The sequence below is a fragment of the Peromyscus leucopus genome, chromosome 15 (genome assembly GCF_004664715.2).
Source record: "Peromyscus leucopus breed LL Stock chromosome 15, UCI_PerLeu_2.1, whole genome shotgun sequence".
Lineage (NCBI taxonomy): Eukaryota > Metazoa > Chordata > Mammalia > Rodentia > Cricetidae > Peromyscus > Peromyscus leucopus.
The window spans coordinates 24,779,326-24,802,165 of NC_051076.1; the positions used below are offsets into that span (position 1 = coordinate 24,779,326).

General features: G+C 36.6%; 1 protein-coding gene across 1 annotated transcript; it reads left to right on the plus strand.

The window, feature by feature from the left end:
• The first annotated feature begins 1,651 nt into the window (after nucleotides 1-1,651).
• On the plus strand, nucleotides 1,652-17,799 carry Mnda (myeloid cell nuclear differentiation antigen). The gene is given in 7 exon segments (XM_037211032.1): nucleotides 1,652-1,878; nucleotides 10,812-11,102; nucleotides 12,029-12,141; nucleotides 12,626-12,782; nucleotides 15,726-15,853; nucleotides 15,856-16,155; nucleotides 17,545-17,799. Coding segments are annotated over 6 exon segments (1,221 nt in total). The 5' UTR covers nucleotides 1,652-1,878; nucleotides 10,812-10,834.
• Nucleotides 17,800-22,840: the final 5,041 nt, after the last annotated feature.

Here is a 22,840-nt window from a genome sequence, read left to right on the forward strand (position 1 = left end):
AGAATCTTAGGGAAAAATATTTGGGAAAGACCAGAATTCCCAGGGAAAACTACAGCTGTTGCATGTGTGACTGACAAAGTAAAACTAAAAACCACCCAAAGAACCACCAATATAATGGGAGAAAAAAGAGTCAGCAAGTTGCATGAATTTTGCAAATTCCTACACTGTTCTATAAAGTACTGGCCCTTGTCAAGTGAGAGTCCCTTTCAATGGGAATCTTGCCCCTTGGAAACCTCTTAGAATGGTAGCCATATGCTGATTCAAGACTAGGCTGTATGGCTCCCAACACCTCCCTATGAGATTACGGAGGACAATTGCATTCAAACTAGCACATTCCACTCCTTGGCGATCATAAACTTGTAACAATATCATAAATGCATTCAGTTCAACCTCAAAAGTCTCCATAGTCTATCACAGTCTCAATAATATTTAAAAGTCCAAATTTCAAAGTCTCTTCTGAGATTCATGCCATCTATTCACTGTAATCCTTTATAAACTCAAAATAAAAAACAGATTACATACTTTCAACATACAATGGCACAAGATAAACATTACCATTCAAAAACATGGGGGAGGGAACACAGTGAGAAAATACCGGACAAAAGCAAGACCCAAACAAAACACAGCTGGGAAAACTCCAAACTCTGTAACTCCCTGTCTGATGTCAAAACACTCTTTGGATCTCCAATTCCTTTCAGCTCTGTCCAGTACAAAATACTTCTTTCCACTCCCTATTAGCAGCTTTCCTCAGAAGCTCACAGCTCTAAAATCTCCAACACCTTTAGTTCTCCAAGGCAATCCAGGCTTCAGCTTGAGAGCTTCACACAATGACCTCTCTAGGCCTCCATTCACAGACCCCCTCCCTGACACCCCCCCATCGACATATACCTTGCTTCAGCAGTTTTCCTTAGTCTAAGGGGCAAATTCCATAGCTTTCTTCTTCTATCCAGAACCATATGGCTGAAGCTGCCAAGTTCTGCTGCTTCTTACTGGGCCTGGAACATGGTCCAATTGTTCAATTACATCTTCACCAGCTTTCTGTCCTTCATCAACTAAGCTTGGCTGTCCTGAAACTGGATCTCTAGACTAGGCTAAGCACAAACTCAGAGATCCGCCAGCCTCTGCCTTCCAAGAGATGGGTCTAAAGGTGTGCGCCAGCACACCTGGCTCTAAGCATTTTTTTAGTTCCTTTACTCAAGTTGGAAACTTAGCTGGTTGGCATCTTGCCCTGAGGTCACTACTCTCTGTATTTCATTTCTTAATCCATTTATCTTCTTGAACACAGGATTTAGCTCTATTCCATTTCCTTGAGCCCCTTGTCTCAATCTGTTTATTTTATATTTTTATTTGCTCATCCTTTTCCTTTTCATTATAAATCTTCAAGAGATTCCTAGAGACAAAGATACAAGTCTGTTGGATATAAAAGGCTCAATGTTGGATTTGTGCATATATATATATATATAGTGCCTATAATATATATATATATATATATATATATATATATATATATATATATATATATATAATACCCCATGGAAACCATATTAAACAACAGAAAATAAACTGTTCTATTTCACCAGCTGGGGAAATCGAAAGCTATGAGCACTGCTGGGCAGGGTCCGATTTCATCACAACTCTCCCCAGAGAGACAGCAAGGGGTAAGACAGCTAGCACTGCTGAAGTTAGGAACCTACTCTAACCAGCTCCCATGTCTTCCCTGTTATTCTGTAAATACTACATATTCTCAGCATTTAATGAGATTTCAACACCCTGCTGTACTTTTTGAGAGGTTTATCTTCCTACATGAAATAGATAAGCTCTATTACCTGCCTTGTTGAGGATCTACAATCTAGACATTACTGAGAAGTTTCCAGTGAGGTAAGTGCTGCCTCTGGGAAATCTACAGGAACGCAGGGGGATCACTAGTCGTTCCTCCAGAGGAATATGGGGGAAGAAAGAATGGTTCCAGCTGCATTAAGGGCATTGAAACCATGCAACTGGGTTGTTCCATTCAAGAGGATGACAGTCATCTTTGTTTTTTCATCTCTGGGGATTGGGACAAGAAAAGATGCATTTTGATTAATTGGAGATTGTAAAATAAACTTTCTAAGTGTAAGTGTGAATGAATAGAAAGTGAGAAGGTTTTAGTTATCTTGGCTGGAGAGTCCACGGAATCCTGGTGGCTGTGGCACATGACTGGTATAAAGCACAAGATAGTGATACGAAAAATTACCGTAAAGTAATACTGAGTGCAAATGCATTTGCACATGGAGATGAATTATCCTGTAAAATCTTAATAGTACACAGCATGAAAATTAGCAGATGTGTGCATTAAAAATGTTCTAAGATCCACAGAGTTATTCAAATACACAGTTTTTAATAAGCATATTTAATATTTTCTTTTTCTCCCCTCCATACAAGGTAGTAAAAATAGTAATTAGTCACTGAGAGATAATTTCTGTCATCATGTAAGTTACATTTTTGCTTGGTTATACTTTATTTGTTTTTGGTTTTTTTGGACATAAGATGTATGGGTTAAATGAGATTTAAATAGAAATATATTTCTATTGTCTACTTTTAGAACATTTTAAAGGCTGTCTGTGTCCCCTCGCATAGTACTTCATGTGTACTTAAACATCATAATTTAAATGCTGATCTGAGAGTTGTACCCATATTAGACCCATCTTGCTAAGTTATCAGTTGTGTTGCGCAAAATTCTAGATCTTTTACAGATGTTTTCACCTTAGTCATTTAGTAATTAATATACTGGTGTGTTGACCACAAAACCGTTGGTTCTCATTCTGATTTTTTTCAAATTCACAGACTGTGTGCTCTCACAGACACTGAATATATATGATGTATGTATGTGTGTGGATATGTGCACTATATGAAAATATATTCCATGATTTTACAAATCTGTGAAGGAACAAAATAATAACAAATAGCAGGCACAATTATTAGTATCTAAATCCATAATTAAAACTATTATATCCTCCTAGGATGAGAAGGTTTATCATACTTTGATATTTCATAAAAGTTTTTACGTTCAACATTGCTCATGGTGAAAGAGGACGTTCATAACATGGTTGAGGGACAAATGAAAGAGAACATACAGTCTGTTGATGTAAGATAGACACATCCCACAGTGAAATGGCGGGAACAGAAGCAGAACAGAAAACTATAGGATGTGTCTGTTCCTCAACCATGTTATGAACTTCCTCTTTCACCTTTTTTTTTTAAAAAAAAAAATCAGGTCTTTATTTTGAAGCATATGTGTGCCTAAGCAAGTTTGCACTTTTCATTTTAGAAGAACTGTATTTTCTTTCTTCCTCATTTTTTTCAGTTCTTTGAGAATTTCATGTGGTGTACTTTGCTTATATTCACCTCTTCCCTCCCACAACTCCTTCCAAATACACACTCCCTTCCCTACCCACTCAATTTTGTATCTCCTTTTTTTTTAAAACCCATCAAGTACAGTTTGTGATCAGCCAACCATGGGCCATGCCTTTAATAAGAACGATTCTCCCTCTCCCAGCACCCATCAAATGACAAATATTCCTTAGCTGGTTATGGGAATTTGTGTTAGGCTTAAAACTGCACAAGCCTTATGATGCTGCTGCAATTACTTTGAGTTCATATGTGCAACTACCCAGCTATGTTTGACAAACCCTGTATCCCTGTAGTCATCCATCATCTCTGGATTCCTGAGAAGATTGGTGACTACTTTTCTTTGCTGGTAGCAAGCATAGCACCTTCCAGCACTATAAAAGCTAGTCAGTGGGAATGTAGCATCACGGTCAGTACCAGCTGATGTCTCCATGTCCTATGACTCAAGTATGTGATGTCTTCATCGAGTTCTGGAAGGAAACCAAGAACATTGGCGATAGCTTATAGTGTGTGTGTGTGCGTGCATGCGTGTGTGTGTTTGGAAGGGGGTGTCATGGGACCTCAATGATGAACAACTCAAAAGGAAGTAACATATTTTTGACACTAGGATTTTCATTTGTTAGCTCCTGGTATCTAGTAGGATTATTGTTATTCATTAAGTAGAGTATAATTCCATTTAAACACTTTTTATATAAGAACATGTATATATTTATGAAGTATATACAGTAGCAGTTTTCCATATGACTTTTTGAAAGGTCATCAGAATTGTAATTCTAATTACAAATTCCCTCCACTCTTCTGCCCCCACATTCTCCAACTGCACTTAACCATATTGTTCCAGTATTCCACTTTACACCTTTATACCACTTCATTCTGTCCCCTCTCACTTGAAAGCATCTCTTTTAAATTCTGATTTCCCTGTGTTGTTACGCTGGGCTCATGCAAATACAGTATAAGACATAGTTCCATGTTTTAAAATCCCAATTCTTTAAATTTTTCAACACTTCATAGAAATCCAAAGTCCCTTTAAAAATCCTAGGTATCCTAAATGTAATTATAGACTCTTGTAAAATTAAGGGTAAGGCACATACTTGCTAATTTAAAAAAAGAAGAACTTAAGTATAACAACAATAATACATAGATTAAAACAAAATGCAGCAGTGTAGATCCACGTTCTGTAGTCAATAATCCTGCTTGTAGATTAGTTAGGAGGCTCCCAGAACACAAAACAATGTCTCAGAATTACATCAGAGCAGAGACTCCCCACTTTCCTTAAGAGAATAATACGATAGGGCAAAGTATTTCAATTCTTTGATCTGACTTTTCAAGGTTTCCATATTATCATTAAATAGGTCCGCTACCTATTGCATTTATCGAAAAATAATATAGAAACACTATGGATTCACTAACCGAGTCACCTAAGGAAGAACAGTTTCACTACAGACCATAGAGCAGCAGCTAATGCCAAATTCCTTTCTATTAATTGATGGCAAAATGTGCAACATACTGCTTAAACAATCTTCTGGCTTAGGAACCACTGAAAAATAAGTAAATCCTTTAATAAGTGCTTAAACCATAAGTACCTACATCCGAGATATTCCTCTAGCCAGGTAACACTTTCCATTCTTTGTGGCAATAGAATCTGCTGGATTCTCCTCCTGCTACTTCCATCTTTAGAGGAAAAGAGGAAGTGTCTGGGTGGCTTACACTTTCCCTTTTAGAAATTACTTTATTCAAAGGAATGTGATCCTCAGTGACCAAAGGTAAGTATGCTGGGCATGAAGGGTTAAGTTTGGATCATCCACCTATGAAGACATGTAAGAAGAACATCTGAGCACAGCAGACCTTTGTTTTTCAGTGTAGGGAAGTGTGCACAAGATGGAAACCCTTCAATCACACTAGCCAGGAAAACCAGTGGGAGGAGGCCTCACTTTTGCAGCCTTTCTCTCCCCAGAGAGAGGACATTGCAAGATACTGAGGGTTGCACAACTTGAATCAAATTGAAATGACTTTGACCAGTGTCGTTCTTCCCATCTTATAAACTACTTTGTGTTCTTGACAGTTCAGGCTTTGGAACATCCCTATCCAGTCTGAGGGATTTATTCATTTATTCAAATGAAACTATTCCTATTCCTAACCTTGTAAATGAACTAGGATCTGGACATTGCTGAAGAAATTTCCAAGAAGGTGAGTCCTGCCACTCCTGGCAGAGGTGAGAGCTCTGTGGAACCCACAAGGGCACAGGAGAAATCAGTGCTGCTTCCTTCAGAGGAAAGTGAAGGGATCAGGGTTGGTGCCAGCTGCTCTCAGGGAAGTGAACCCGCAGCAGCTAGGTTTTGATGCTTTACTAGGGAAGATGGAAGACATCTTTATTACACCCTTACCAGGGCTTGAGCCACCCCCCCAAAAAAATGCAGTTTGATTATGGCAGAGAATAAAATGTCTTTCTAAGTATAAGTATGAGTAAATGAAAAATGTGAAGAAAGCTCTAGTTATCTTCGCTGGAGAGTGTGAAGGAACTTCTTGGCTTTGGTAAATGATTGGGTAAACAATAGGAGAGTGACATCAGATAATTACTGTAAAATAGTATTTAGTGAAAATATATCAGGACATGTAGCTGTTCTCTAGTATTCTCATATTGCACAGCATGAGAAACAATGGACAGGTATAGTACAAAGTCCACAGAGTCACAGTTATTCAAGTACATCTGTTTTTTTTATTCATCCATGACCACACTTATCATTATCTTTTACATCAGCAGTATCTCAAAGTGAGTTATTTTCTGTCATCTTGAAAGTTATTGTTTTCTTTAGTTTTAGATTGTTTAGATTTATTTATTTTCTGGTGAAAAAATGTAGGGGCCTGAGGGAGAGTTAATTAAAAATATATTTCTATTGCCTACTTTTAGAATACTTTAAAGGCTTTCCATATACCCTTTAGAGTTCTTAATGTGTACTTGAACAGAGTATTTCAGAAGTTGATTTCAGACTTGTAAGTATGTAAGGTTATCTCTCTTGGTGTATCATTTCTGTTTCTCAAACATTCTAAATTGTTTGCATATGTTTACGCTTTGTAATTGAAAAATACACTGCTGAATCTATCAAAATATTTTGGGTTTTCTCAAATTCACAGATGAGCATGCTCTTTCACAAATACATGAAGAGGACATTGCACATTTGTGCAATTGGGTCAAAACATATTCTGTGTTACTATTTATCATGGTCCTATCAAGAGACATAAAATACTAAGAAATACCATATACTATTGTTGGTGTATGAATTCAACATTTAAAGTATTATCTCTTTCTGAGGAGATATTATGGTTGTTTTTTGTTAACTTCACACAAGATAAAATTATCTGGGTTGAGATACCCGAATTATGAAAACACTTCCTTCAAAATTGCCTGTAGGAAAGTGAGTAGAAAGGGCATATGATTGATTAATGATTGATGTGAGTGTGTAACCCATTGGGAGCAGTGCCACTCATGTGCAGGTGGTCCTGACTGCTGAGCAGGCCATGAGGATCAAGCCAGTAATCAGTGTTGCCTATGGCTTCTGCTTCAGTTCCTACCTCCAGGTTCTAGCCTTGAGTTCCTGCTCTGACTTCCTTCACTAAAGAACTATGATGCAGAAGTGTAACATGATATGAACACTTTTCTTCCCAAGTTGGTTTTGGTCATGGTGTTTTACCAAAGCAATAGAACCTGTAACTAGGAGAGAAATTGGTACTGGGTTGAGGGATATTATTGTGACACACTGACTGTGTTTTAGGAAGGATTATGAAAGAATTTTGTAACTTTGGGACATAAAAGTTATTGAGTGTTTAGAGATTAATGAACTATTGTGGGAACTTACAAGATAATGCAGAGGCAGTGCAGATGATGGGGGTCTGGCCTGGAAATTTCAGAAAGAAGATTAAGTATCCCCTAAAGAATATACTGGGGCATTCAATATTTAAATTACAAATCTGTGATTCTGGTCACCTGGGACTCAAGAACTGACTGTGATTGAGAAGAGACCAGCATATTGAGGTATAATCTGGGTAGCATCTTCTCACTGTCAGTACAAAGAATTTGAAGTATTGGTCCAGATTGGAACAAGGCTGTCCCTTGTGCTGACAATCAAACTTTGTATGTGAAAGACTCACTCAGATGGTACTGGTTTCAGGGGCATGAAGGGATCATAGGGAATAGGTGAAGCTTGTCACTATGAAAGACCATGAAAGACCACTGGTAAAGATATTAATTAGGTGCATAGGGACCCCAGCATTCTTGAGGTGCCAGTACCCTAGGATGACATCAAGTGTAGCAGCAGGTGTGGAGAGAGGCAATCTAAGCACAGAAGAACTACTAGGTATGCTTGGATGGAAAAGCAAGAGAAATGGAGTTGCCAAGGCCCTTTGTAGAGCAGACAACATTTTTACCTTGTAGAACTTGATTTTGCTTTGATTCAAATGAAAGTGTGACCTGGTTTTTCCATCTTGTAAAAACAATGTAAGTAACTTATTTTTTATTTTGTAAGAGCTCACAGTTGAGATACTTTGAATTTTTAAAGACTTTAGAATTTTAGAGAGACGGGATATTTTTGAGAGGCTTTGAAATTTGGAAGAGACTTTAGGTTTTTTAAAGAAACTGAACATTGAAAGTGATTAGCTTTTCAGTGGTGAGAATGGACACATATTGATACCAGAATCTAATGGGCATAGATAGGCATTGATGCATGTATACTATGTTATGCAATACTGAAAATTCTACTGAAGTTGGGATGATTAGTCCAAAATCAAAAGCAATAAAACTTCCTTAACAAAATGAGGATTCTCATGTAAACAGATCCCATAAAAATTACACATAGTCTTTGTCATCACATATCTGATTGTATTTGAAATAGTTGTGTTTTCACAAGTACCAACCCAAATAAAATCTTTCTATTTTAATTTTTCCTGGGATCAGAAGATCAGTACTTTATGAAAATTAGAATGGTGTGTTAGAAAAGGGAGTTTCATGGTTGAGAACCTGCTGTAATCTCCTTCTTGACTATATAGATGATCTATTTTTTAATATCTTATGTCTTACAGAGTATGTCTTTCTCTTAATAATCTTTATCTTCCCTGTCATGTGTCCTTGTGTGAATATTCTATTCAACCTTGGATTTCTTTGAGCATGGAGGATGTTCAATTTTTCTCCCCAAAAAGGGAAGCAATTGACACCCCTAGAAATTTAATATTCAATTAAACTGAGGTCCACATCAGCATGATCCCCAAACTAAAATACCATATATTGAATTAGAATATTGGACTCATTCCATTTTCTGAAGACCATCAAGGAAGTATATAAAATATGAATGAGCTACAGAGCATAACACTCTGTCCATTGGGGAATTTTGGGAACTTCCAGAACGTCAGTATTTTCTTGCTTTTAATTTTCTAATTTTTGTTATTAGTTCCTTACAAATTTCTATGATGAGGGTTGAAAGACCTGTGGGAATAATAACAAGTTTAATTCAACTCCTATTTAGCAGTGTAAAATTAATAGATTCTCCACTAGGGACTATGAGTAGTCTAGTCGCAGGTTTTCAGTCTCAGTAATGGTGCCAGGTGCAGGTTTCCACTCATACAGTTCTTAGATCAAATCACAAAATGGATGGTTAATCGCACAACATTGATGCCACTGTTGCACCAGTGAGCATGTTGCCAGAATGGTTGTTATGGTGCATGCAAGGATCCACAACGGAGTAAAGTTAATGATTATTTGGCTTCTCTGGTATTGTGCACAGTAACTTCCAGAACTGGAAAATCTAGTCAGTAGGGATGAGGCCTCCAGGTGAGTACCAAGTAGAAATCACCATTTTCTGTTCATCCAGGATGTGGTGTCTCTGCAATAGAGTCTTACCATAATGTTCTGGCTTGTACCTAAGAGCATTATCAATAGGCTATATGGTGGGGGTCTATAAAAACTGAAGGGCCTTTCATTTCAAGGGAGAAAATTCATTTCTAACACTAGGCTTTTTGTTAAACTGTGGTGTCGAGTAGAAACATTGTTGTCCATTATACAGTAATTTCACGTGAATTCTTTTTTTTTTTGAGACAGAATTTCACTGTGTAGTTTTGGTGTCTGTTCTGGATCTTGCTCTGTAGACCAGGCTGGCCTCAAACTCATAGAGATCCAACTGGCTCTGCCTCCAGAGTGCTGGGATTAGAGGTGTGTGTCACCACCTCATGGTTTCATGTGAATTCTTAATAGATATTTAGATAGCTAGAAATAGAGGAGAGAAGATAGAAAATAGATAGAAAGAAGATATATATATATATCTATATAGATATATGGAAACTTCTGCAGTAATAGGTTCCCACTTTGTTTTTGAAATATAATTAGTGTTAGTTACTCCTCTCTCTATTTCTTCTACTATCCTACCCGCTCATCAAATACCCCACTTAACTCTTAAGTTTTGACAGTTTATGAAAATTAGAGAAAGAAATGTGAGAATGGCTTGCCAAACAATGAAAAAGACATTAGACATACCACAATCGTTGACAATAGGAATATATTTTATATTTTGAAGCATATGACCTCAGGAATAAAACTAAACTTAAATGGAAGAGTGCAGATTATTCAATGTCTTCCAATATATATTAGGAGGAAGGAACATTTTTAATAAATTAGGAAACCATTAAAAGGTCTGGGGAGGATTTAAAAATAACATGGAGGTAGAAAATTGTGTCTATGAACAAATAAGAACCACTGAGTCAATCTTGAAAGGATAAAAATCAAGAAACTACTGACATAATTCAAACCAATAAATTCTAGGGTCCTGCTCTGAAAAGTATGTAGATGTTGAGAAATTGACAGTAATATGAGCACAAAGAACTCAAAGATCACAATCCAACCCCAGGAGAGATAGGATCCTAGTGAGGGGTGTTTGATGGAAAGCCTAGTGGACAAGGGTCAGTGGCTTAGCATGGTCATCTTTCTTCAGTTATTGTTCATCCAGGTACACTGTAATAGGATGCAATTCATTTGCATATAGGTCACTTTAGAATGGGAAAAAATCAGAAACCCACAGGCAGATAGATATCAAGGTACAGGCTCCAGAACCAAATAAGAATGGAAAAAGGATCCAGGATATTAACACTCAAAGCCCAGACTCTAAACTCTGCAACAGTTACTGATTCTAACACTTTTCTTCCACTACAACAGCCACTGGTCTAAGTCACCTAACATGGCTAATGGGAAAGAATATCCTAGACTTATTTATTAATAGAGAAGTTCTACATCCAGTTTTCACAGTGGCACAGCTGATATAACTCAGTTTTTCTCTCATATGCAGTTATGGACATTATCAATTGCAGTCATTCACTCACACAAGAATATTCTTGTTTTGGAATTGTCTGTATATGTCTATAATCCTATGTTTATTTTCATCTTTTAGGATTGTCCATAATTTTAGAGATAATGAGTGAATACAAGACAAATGTTCTTCAACAAGGATTAGAGGATGTGGCTGTGGATGACTACCAGTTTAGGAAAATCAAGTCCTTACTAAGACAAGAACTAAAGCTAACAAAAAAGATGCAAGATGACTATGACAAAATTCAGTTGGCTGACCTGATGGAGGACACATTCCCAAAAGATGCTGGACTAAACAAGCTGATAGAAGTGTGTCAAAGAATTAAAGAACTTGAAGGCCTTGCTAAAAGGCTTAGAACAGAGAGAGCAAAAGGTAACACGGGAGCACCTTGGACACTCATCCCTTTTCTTCCCTCCCTAAACGTTCTGGCTCCTTGCAGCGATCAGAGCTGATGTGTCGCTTTACCACTGTGTGCCTTAGACATTATGGGGGTTGAAGCATTTCAGATGTCAACAAGTTGATTTCAAGAAACCGTTTCTCACAAAGAAATTTGATATATTTCAGGGTAAACTTCTTTTACATTGGAGGTAAATAAAATAAAAAGCAGTTTTTAAGATAGATTAGAATACCCAACATGGTAACAAAACCATAAAGTGATAAAGTGAACAATGAAAAAATCACTTAAAGCATATAAATAGAGTACATTTAATACTCAATTAACAATCTGACCCATTCATTAATATTTTTTCTGCTAACAAATATTATTTAATACTTAAGTACAAGTCTGCATATTTATGATATGAAGAAGCTTCTCTTTATAAAGTCACTAAATTTAAAAAGTATTAGATATACAGGTACAGAACTCTGACCCCAGCATTTAGCATAATGAAGCTCTGAAACTGCATTTTACATTACACAAGTTTATGTCACATTTCCTTTCATTGCTTTCTATAATTTGAGAGTATTATACATAAAACATTACTAGTCAGTGTGATAACAATTTGGATTTTTCAGAGAATGGGAATGAGAAAAGCTTAGCTGATGAACATGGATTCAAAGACAGGAAGCGTTTTCTCATTTTAGAGGGGACAAGTAAAAAAAAAATCAAGTAGTGGACACTGTGTCTAAGGCTGTGCCTTTAGTGGTGTGCCCCCTCAGTAAACTAATAGAATAAACATAGTTATGAATGCAATGGAGAGAAAATGGCAGGAAAACTAGATGGTTCCAAATCCTCTGTGTTGGTTTATTGGGCTCTTTTGTTCATGCATTTGTTGTGATGAAAATTATACCCATTCTAGTAAAAGGAAAATCCCCACTGAGAAAAAGGAAGCAAGAAGCAGGCTCTGATACACCCACATCGACTACCAGCAACACAGTAGCATCTGGTGGAGGAGAGACTTCCACAGCTCAGGTGAGCTTGAGGAACAGCAGCAGGCTGGCAATCCACAGAGGGGTCAGCAGTGGCTCTTCCTTACTCTGTCCATCAAGGACTCATTGCTTTATTAGTTTATCATCAAGCTTTATTGAAACTCATGGTAAGTGGTCATGCAGCACTCTCCTACTAGAGAGTTGTGAACTTTAAAATTGGGTAGAACAATGGTGTTCATGTTTACACAAACCAACTTTTCAAATTCAAATTCAACTATGTCCTACCAGAGAGGTAATGTCAGAAAAATTGTGTATATAACACTTTCCTTTCTCTTTGTTTAATGAAACAACTTATGCACACATTTTATGACTATTTATGATCATATCTTAGGCCTGGGAAAAGGTGAGTGTTATTCATTCAAGTTCCCAACATATTCAGACATAATAAATCCACTACCTAATAATGAAGATGCATTCTGTTCACTTGGTACTGAGACTCATTAACAGGCCAATGGATATACTTTCAGAAAAGAAAAAGTATTAATAGAGAAAAGACTGGAGTGAAAAAGACCAAGAAGTCTGAGGGGCCAGATCACTCTCCCTGTCCTGAGGAAGCCACAGCCAGATGCCAGTCCCCAGAGCTGCAGACCTCATCTTTGGCTTCATTCAACACTTCTTTGGCTAAGGTACTGGTTTTCTGTCTCACTTTTATTTCTTCAATTCAAACATCAGAATCGGATCTTGACGTTCTGACCATGTCATGCACTTGCCACTGATATTTAATTAATTAGGAAAAACACAGAGACTGGATATGTTAGAAGTCAATCTCCATACAAAGGCTGAAACATATAAAGACAGGTGATACAAATATACAATTTGCTGTACCGTAACCTTTTGTTGCTATGAAGACACTGAATGAATTTGGCATTTCTTTTGACAATGAGGAGTTTCCTGGCTTGTGTTGATCCCATGTAGGAAGGGAGAGGTGATGAGTCCAGCATATGCAAGTGTCATAGCAATGAGTACTGTTTCCATAAGTTAGAACCTATATCAGTCACTGCTAAAGGAGCTAAGAACCTGAGACTAGGTAGCCATGGGCCTGGGAGAAACCTACTACTATTATTCTGCTGAAGGAACATAGCAATAGCATATGACATACTGTTATATCTATAGAGCAGTGCCTCATTCACCTCTCATCACAGAAGCTTCTTCTTGTCATAGTTGGGAATTAACACAGAGACCCACAACAGACCATTGTGCAGACAGTGAGAGATTTACAGTATCCATTCCTCAGTGGGTTTTCTTCATCAACTCCCTCTTCTCAGGGCTTAGGGATTTATGTGGAAGAAGAGGATGAAAGATTGTAAGAGCTAGAGATGGTACATGACTTCAAGGAAACAGTGTCTTTCAAACAGGACTAATGCACATATGAACTCATACACTGGAGGCAAACATTTAAATAGCACAGGTTCAAGCCTCCTGGGGTCCCAGAACTGAGAGGAAGAAGTGGACATACAGTCCTACTCCTAACCAAAAAGCTATTTTCAGTTGATACTCACTAGCAAAAGACTTCTCCAAAGGAGACTATCAACCACATTCGAGAATAGGCCCCATGGCTGGGAATAGTTGGCCAATATAAAAAGAGCTCCATGAGATTTTTTTTGGGGGGGAAGGTATTTTGTTCTACTTGGAATTTTTTTCTGATTTTACTTTTTATGTTTTTATTTTATTTTTTGAGAATGAGAGGAAGAACATGAAGTTAAATGGGAAGAGGAGATCTGGGAGAGTTGGGGGAGACGAATTATAATCAATACCTAATGTATAAAAATTAAATAAAAATAATAGAAAAATAAAAATTCTTGGAGAGAAGAAAAATGTAATGAGGGAAATTAAAAAAAATTGGAAATATAGGAAAATATGATGTTCACCAGAAACTGGGAGTGGAAAGAAGTGAGCTACAATCTATTATGCCATGTTTAAGTTTTCCAGGTCAGGATACTTTCATTTGGTCTTGTCAAATATTCCTTCAGTATCAAGTATCAATATTAATGTAAAACACATGAAAAATAGGATGATTGATGCCTCTTAGTTTTTCTGAGTTCTCATTGAAGGAAACAAATGATTTGTCACAGAGGGAAGCTACAACATTATCAGCATCCAATCTCTGGTCTCTCCCTTTCCTCTCTCTATCCCTCCTTCTTCACCTCTACCCCCTTTTTTTCTCACTCGAGGAAATATAATCAGACAATTAAGCAATAACAGAAGAAAGTTTATTCACCTCAAACCTTACCGTTCAGTTAATTTAAAGGGTTTTCTTTGTACTTTTCAGATACTTTTATAATTATGTGGAAAATTTTTCTAGTGTAACATCTCAAAATAGTTATTTATTATTTGCTTTTCAAATTTAACATATCAGGGCTATCTTTCCAAGTTTCTAAGTTAAAATTCATAACATATTCAATGGTTACATCAGTGTTTCTGTTCCTTTTTTAAGTAATTCATTTTAGATTGCTTATCTACTACTACAAACTCTGTACCACTTTCAGTGATTATCTTTGAAACGTGTGCATTAAGGATCATTTGGTGGCCTTCTAAAACCCACTAATTTATTTTATGCATATCCTATAACTTTATTGATAATTTAAATCTAGTCATTGCTACTTGTTTACTTATATACCCATGACTAACACTAATTATATTCCTTTTTTATTTTCATTTTATACTAATTGGTTACACTGATAACAAAACAGATCCAAATTAAATCTAATCAGTCATAGGTGATAATTGTTTGTTACATGATAGCTTGGATTATTTTCATTCCCTTGGGCCTGTGAAACAATAACACTATCTCCTATTCTTCTATGAAGTTTATAGATTTTCATTGTTTTGCATACTCTGTCTTATAGTAAGGCAATCTTCTCTTCAGTGAAATACTCTGTTAAAACCCACTGAACTCAGAACACTATGCAGAAAGCAGATTAGATGCCTGATAATATTTCTCTGGATTTGCAAATTTTTGCTCTTCAGGAAAACTCTCTATCCATGTATAAGGACATAGGTCCAACCAAAGTACCACTTGTGAGCCTATTTAAAAGTGATGACTGTGGGCCAGCTCATGTAGTTTTTGATCATTTAATTATAGCAGATTGGTTTCTCCTTAAAAGATATACTATAATTTGTTCCCTCAGAATAACCCCAGATAGTTCTGTATTAACTAAAGTCCTATGTCATCTTTATGGTTTGTATTTAACATTCTGTATTTTTAACAGTATTTAAATTTCCCCTTTTATATTCTTTGGTCATAGAGCAAAGGATATATTAGAATTCATTATAATTTCACTTAAATATATCATAAAATTGATCTCAAATCTTGTGCTGTGTTCATGCTGAATATCCTGCTTAGAAATATTCCTCTGATTTTCAGTGAGTGTTCAAACTTCGGTTGCTGAAGCCCATTGCTTCCATTCATTAGCCTTTTGGTTAATGAAATAATTCCTCTTTAGTTTATCCACACTTCTACAAATACATAAAAATTGTTAGGACTTATGTGGAGATTGTGATTTATCTTATGTAAAGGTTAATTTGTATTTACTGATAAACTTATATATTTATATTCCTGTGTTTGTTCAACCAAAAAAACACAGACCCAATTTCAGAGTATTGCCAGAGGTGCTGTTGTCCAAAAGGATGCCATGACAGTGATGGTGCTCAATGCAATAGACCCATTTGAATATGAATCATCAGAACACAAAGTAAAAAAAAAAAAATGTTTCATGCTACAGTGGCCACTGTGAATGAGTATTTCCATGTGAAAGTTTTCAACATCAACCTGAAAGAGAAGTTCACAAAAAAGAATGTCATAATAATCTCCAATTACTTCAAGTTCAAAGGAATCCTAGAGATAAATGAGGCTTCCTCTGTGTTTGAAGCTGGTCCTGACCAGAAGATTGAAGTTGCCGACAGTCTTATCAGAAAAGCAAGTAAACCTCCCCAGATTTCTGATTTTCACAAGTATGGCCCTGGAGCAGTGATTTATGGGTTGTTTACATTACATAAGGTAATGCCTGAAAATTTGTTTTTGTCTTTTTCTCCACCAACACCTGAACTCAAATATAATAACTTTCCAATCGCTATAATAATATTGTAATGGAGGTCTTTAACATGGCTGGGGTTAACAGGTGAAATCACTCCATATACTAAGGAATAAGAGTGGGTGACCTATTAACAACCTACTTCCTAAGATATCTCTTAAAGAGTTCCCTGAAAATGAATTACCAAGGATCTTTATTTTACTAGTTACAAAATACCTACCCTCAGCCATGGTCAGCAGGAATGGTGTAGGACATAGTTCACTGCCATGCCAACCGTCTCAGTTATTTTAAAGTCCACTGCAACTATACAATACTCAATCTTTTCTTTCTATATACTTTGTTTCTATAGATGGACTGAATCAGGGTGATTATTGATTGTGACAGGTATTTGGAATCATACATGATTGGCTGGCATCCTTCTAAATAAAAAACTACTCAATAGAATGAATCGTCTATCTCTATAGATAGTAGGTTTAATCATTCAATGTTGACTCTTATCTTAATTATTTCTGAAGACCATAGCAATTGAGAACTATTGTATGAAGTGACATTTGAGAGGCAAATGAACCTAGTTTTCTCATTTACAGAAGAAAATATACACAGACTTCTCATTGATGCATCAATGGCCAAAATCAGGGTCTTAGGATTCAGTATTTAAAATTGACAAACTTGGGCAACTCAGCAAATTTTTTGTAAACTTGGCAACTTTAAGTCTGTTTAGTCCATCCTCTTTTAAAAAGACCCTGCAGTTAAAACCCATACTTTAAGGCACATTCTTTAGACTATGCTTATGAACACAATTGAAAAGTTGAAGAGCAATAGCTTGAGAGAAACTCAGTACAATATGAACTGTGGACAATGACTTACTTCGACATGATACTGGAAAGAGGTAAGCAAATGGAGAGGGTCTAAATGAATAAATTACTGGAATCTTAAATGTTCTGTAGATTTTTAGCCTATTTAATGAATGAACATTGGGAGCAAATGGCCATTCATGCCTTTATAAGCAGAAGATATAAAGATGGTTGTCCAAAGTTCTGAGTCCTGAGATTAACCAGGGTGGTTTATGGAATCAAGATTGGTAGGGAATAGAATAGGGTGCAGTGAAAAACAGGAAGAACATTTATTGTCCTAACATTTTCAGGCACAAATCTTCTAGATAACAAAAGTAAATCACTGCAGTAATAAAAGAAAATTCTTTGAGAAGACTTCAGTAAAGATACCTATATGCCTATTTCTGAAACAGATTTCATATTTTCCTGTGATTTTTGTCACAAAATGTCTTTTTTTTATTTTATAACAATGTCTCTGAATGTGCTAACTTTCAGAAAATGAATGTTAATTTTATTTTGCAGAAAAAAGTGAACCCAAAGAACACAATCTATGAAATAAAGGATGATGATAAAAATAATATAGAAGTTGTAGGGAATGGAAAATGGTACAATATCAACTGTGAGGAAGGAGATAAATTTCGACTCTTCTGCTTTCAACTGAAAACAATTGACAAGCAACTGAAGTTGGTGTGTGGTGATCACAGTTTCATTAATGTAGGAAGTAGACTGGGAATGGAGTTGTCAAAGTGGAAATTGATGCTTTCTTTAGGATTCTGAATATTGACTTTTCAGTGTATTACATAGATACTTCTATCTCTCGAGGAGATAATGTAGATGATGCACTTATACTCATTTCTATGGGGAATATTTTTTAAAAATGGATATTGAAGAATTAATCCAAAGATTCTTATGTATATTCTAAATAACCAGAAGTATGAAGAAGTTAGAATGACATGGAAATACATTTGAATAGAGATCAAGAGCAAGGGTTGCTAATAAGTCAGATGTGATTTGAATAACAGTCACAACCATTAAGAGTTGGCTAATTCTGGAGAAAGCTAAACTCTTAATCTGAATTTTAAGGGAAGAAATACCTATATATTTAGGAGTTATCAGAGTGTTTAGCACGTCATAAAAAATGAGTGGGTATTACCTTCTTAACTGGGTGAAGACACTACAGAGATAGAGATATCTAAGAAATAGAAATGACATGAACACTGAAGAGGAATCAACACTATTAAATCTAAACATATGCAAGATGACAACTCTGAGAAAAGTAGACCAGATGGTTGTTTAAATGATCAGATAAATGTAGCATTGTCAGAAATAAGGAGATAAGGAACATTCATGGTGGATAAGGTAAATACGGAAAGGTTTATGAGGATGAATGCTTGATCACTTTGACACATTAGTAAAAAGTATTTTGTCTTGAAAATTTGTGTTGCACAGAAACTTGACTTGGAGGCAGAAATATTAGTTAGACACAACTATGTGCTATTATACACTTTCATATTAAGTATTTGCATAAAATATTGAGGAACTTTGTAAGCTGCTTATGAAATCTTTGGCAGTTTGAATATCACCATAGACTTATGCCACTAAAACATGCAAAGGCTATGGAGCATGATTTTAAAAACTAGGCAGCTATTTTATCAAGACAAAACAGAAGCTATTTCATAATAGTACTAAGCAGGGAAAAAGATAAATGGGGTTTTGAGTAGTAGAGATGACTAATGTTTAAGAAAAAAGACCCTCATTATTTTACAACCAGCATGGTAATGGTGGTGAGAGAGAAAATGGGTTCAAAGAACATCCAAATGTGATTCAGTGATAACATTAAGAAACAGGATAAATGGTGCTGATACTAACACTGAGAACAAAGAACACCACCTAGGGGGTGGAAGGATGTTCAGATTGATGTTGATGTTGAACCCCCTTTAGTAAATTCCCATTTATACTAATAGAGAACACCTGCCAAATACTTACTATGAGCTGGGACTTTAAACAGCAAAAGAGAGATACTAATAATTTCCATTTTGTAGATGATCAGAAATAGTCACTGACAAAGATAGCAAGTGGTGGAACTGAATTCTACCTATGCTACCTGGCACTGAATGCAGATTCTTAGGCATGATGAGTATGTGGATCAGTGATGGCAGTTATGGATCACAGGACAGAGAATGGAAAGCCAGTGGTAAACAGTACTACAAATTAAGACAAACAAATGGAGAGGTCAAGATAAAATGAAAGCTAGAGGAAACATAGATAGAGAAAATTTATAGAGGAATAGGATCAACATAATTCATGCCAGACAATAATGAGCAGGGGTCTATCTTGTAATAACTCTATTAAAGCCTTAGAGATGGTTTAAACAGAAGGTATACTCCAGATACCGCAGTCAAAATGTAATTGCTGCTACATTCTGACACAGGGATATACACATTAGTTTTCCATTTTCAAGAATACAAGAATCCATGAGGTTCAACTATATCTGATAACCCAGAGCAGTAGTACTGAGGAAAATCAAAATTTCATGTAGTTTTGTTTTGTTTTTCTACTCTAAACCATGCTATAGACAGGGTAAACCAATACTTTTTACTTTTCTTTTTCTTTTTTGTTATAATTCTCTGGCCCCAAATAAATTCATGTTGAGTGTGAAAAGGACTACATAGTTGGAAAAGGGTGCCTCAAAATAAGACAATGTAATGGAGAAGATGAAGCAGAGAAGATCAACAGCTTTTGAGGGGGCAAAAGTCATTTAAGGCCCTTGAGGGCTATAGGCAAAGATGGGTACTGAAGAAATATAAACAATGCTTTCGCTCAATTGCTAGAGTCTCATAGTATCCCTCACTGTCTCTTTCAAGGTCACCAAGGCTGGGGAAAAAAAAGAACACCCACTGAGCATTCAAGCCCAAAAGATGAAGTAAAAAATGGCTACCCACAAGGTCAATCAAATACTTTTAACAGTGGCGCTTTTAAAGTAGAGACACCAAGCAACTGGGAATAATCAGCAGCTTTTGCAGCACATCCAAGCACTTAATAGTTTTGTTTTCCAATTTGTAATTATGTATTTTCACTTTCAAAATTTCTTTTTTTGTTTTTATTTTGTTTTGTTTTAAATATTTTAAAATTAATTTAATTTTACATATCAGTCACAGATTCCCCTGTCCTCCCTCCACCCATCCCCAAGTCTTCCCCCTGAATCCACCTCCCATTCCCACTTCCTCTAAGGCAAGGTTTCCCCTGGGGAGTGAGCTCAGCCTGGTAGATAGAGTTGATGCAGGTCCATTCCCCTCCTCCCTACACCAAGGCTGAGCAAAGTGTCTCAGAATAGGCCCTAGGTTCCAAAAAGCCGGCTCATGCACCAAGGACAGGTCCTGGTCCCACTGCCTGGGGGCCTCCTAAATAGTTCAAGCTAATCAACTTATCCAGAAGGCCTGGTCCATTTCCATGGGAGATCCTCAGCTATTGGTTCACAGTTCATGTGTTTCCACTAGTTTGGCTATTTGTCCCTGTGCTTTTTCCACTCATGGTCTCAATATCTCTTGCTCACATAATCCCTCCTCTCTCTTGCCGATTGGACTCCTGGAGCTCCACCTGGGGCTTGGCTGTGGATCTCTGCATCTGCTTCCATCGGTCATTGGATGAGAGTTCTATCATGACAGTTAGGGTGTTCAGCCATCCAATCACCAGAGTAGGTCAGCTCTGACTTTCTCTCGACCATTGCCAGTAGTCTATCATGGAGGTATCTTTTTGGATTTCTGGGGACCTCTCTAGCACTCTGTTTCTTATTTCCATGGGGTCTTCATTTATCATGGTATCTCTTTCCTTGTTCTCCCACTCTGTTCCTGATCCAGCTGGGACCTCCCATTCCCCTAAGCTCTCTTTCCCCTGGCCCTTGCCCTCCATTACACCTGGCCCCCAATGTCCAGTTTGCTCATGTAGATCCCATCCATTTCTCCATTGTTGGGTGATCCCTGTGTCTTTCTTAGGGTCCTCTTTACTAGGTAGCCTCCCTGGAGTTGTAAGTTGCAGTGAACAAGACATTCCCAGACAAAGCCAAATTTAAACAATACTTATCCACAAACTCAGCCCTACAGGAAGCACTAGAAGGAAAATTCCAACCTAAGGAAGTCAGATACACCCTCGAAAACACAGGCAACAGATAAAGCCACAGAAATAAACCCCAAAGAAGAGAAGTACACACACACACACTACCACCAAAAAATAACAGGAATGAAAAATCACTGGTCATTAATATCCCTTAATATCAATGGAGTTCATTCACCTATAAAAAGACATAGGCTTACAGAATGGATACAAAAGCAGGACCCATCTTTCTGCTGCATACAAGAAACACATCTCAAATTCAAAGATAGGCACCACCTAAGAATAAAAGGCTGGGAAAAGACTTTCCAATCAAACGGCCTTAAGAAGCAAGCAGGTGTAGTCATCCTAATATCCAGCAAAATAGACTTCAAACGAAAATCAATCAAAAGAGATCAAGAAGGGCATTACATACTCATCACAGGAAAGATCCACCAAGATGAAGTTTTAATTCTGAACATTTATGCCCCAAACACAAGGACACACACATATGTAAAAGAAACATTACTAAAGATTAAACCACATATAAGACCCCACATATTAATAGTGGGAGACCTCAACACCCCGCTTTCACCACTGGACAGATCTCCCAAATCGAAACTTAACAGAGAAATAAAGGACTTAACTGATGTCATGACTCAAATGGACTTAATTGATATCTACAGAACATTCCATCCTAATAAAAAAGAATATACCTTCTTCTCAGCACCCCACGGAACCTTGTCTAAAATCAATCACATACTTGGCCACAAAGCAAATCTCAACAGATACAAAACAATTGGAATAACCTCCTGAGTTCTATCAGACCACCATGGTTTAAAGTTAGATTTCAACAACAACAAAAACTACAGAAAAACTACAATCTCATAGAAACTGAATAATGCTCAACTGAATCACCAAAGGGTTAAGGAAGAAATAAAGAAAGAAATTAAAGACTTCCTAGAGATCAACGAAAAGGAAGACACCACATACCCAAACTTATGGGACACTATGAAAGCAGTGCTAAGAGGGAAATTCATAGCACTAAATGTTCACATAAAGAAGTTGGAGAAATCTCACACTAGTGACTTAACAGTACACCTGAAAGCTCTAGAACAAGAAGAAGCAAAGTCTCCCAGGAAGAATAGACGCGAGGAAATTATCAAACTGAGAGCTGAAATCAATAAAATAGAAACAAAGAGAACAATACAAAAAATTAATGAAACAAAGAGTTGGTTCTTTGAGAAAATCAACAAGATAGACAAGCCCTTATCCAAACTAACCAAAAGACAGAGAGAGAGAATCCAAATCAACAAAATCAGAAATGAAAAGGGGGACATAACAACAGACATTGAGGAAATCCAGAGAATCATCAGGTCATACTTCAAAAACCTCTACTCCACTAGAAAATCTAAAAGAAATAGATAATTTTCTGGATAGGTACTACATACCTAAGTTAAATCAACACCAGATAAACTATTTAAATTGTCCAATAACCCCTAAGGAAATAGAAACAGTCATTATAAGTCTCCCAAGCAAAAAAAAGGTCAAGACCAGATGGTTTCAGTGTAGAATTCTACCAGATCTTCAAAGAAGAGTTAATACCAATACTCTCTAAATTGTTCCACACAATAGAAACAGAAGTAATATTACCAAACTCCTTCTATGAGGCTACAATTACCTTTATTCCAAAACCAAACAAGGATACAACAAAGAAAGAGAACTACAGACC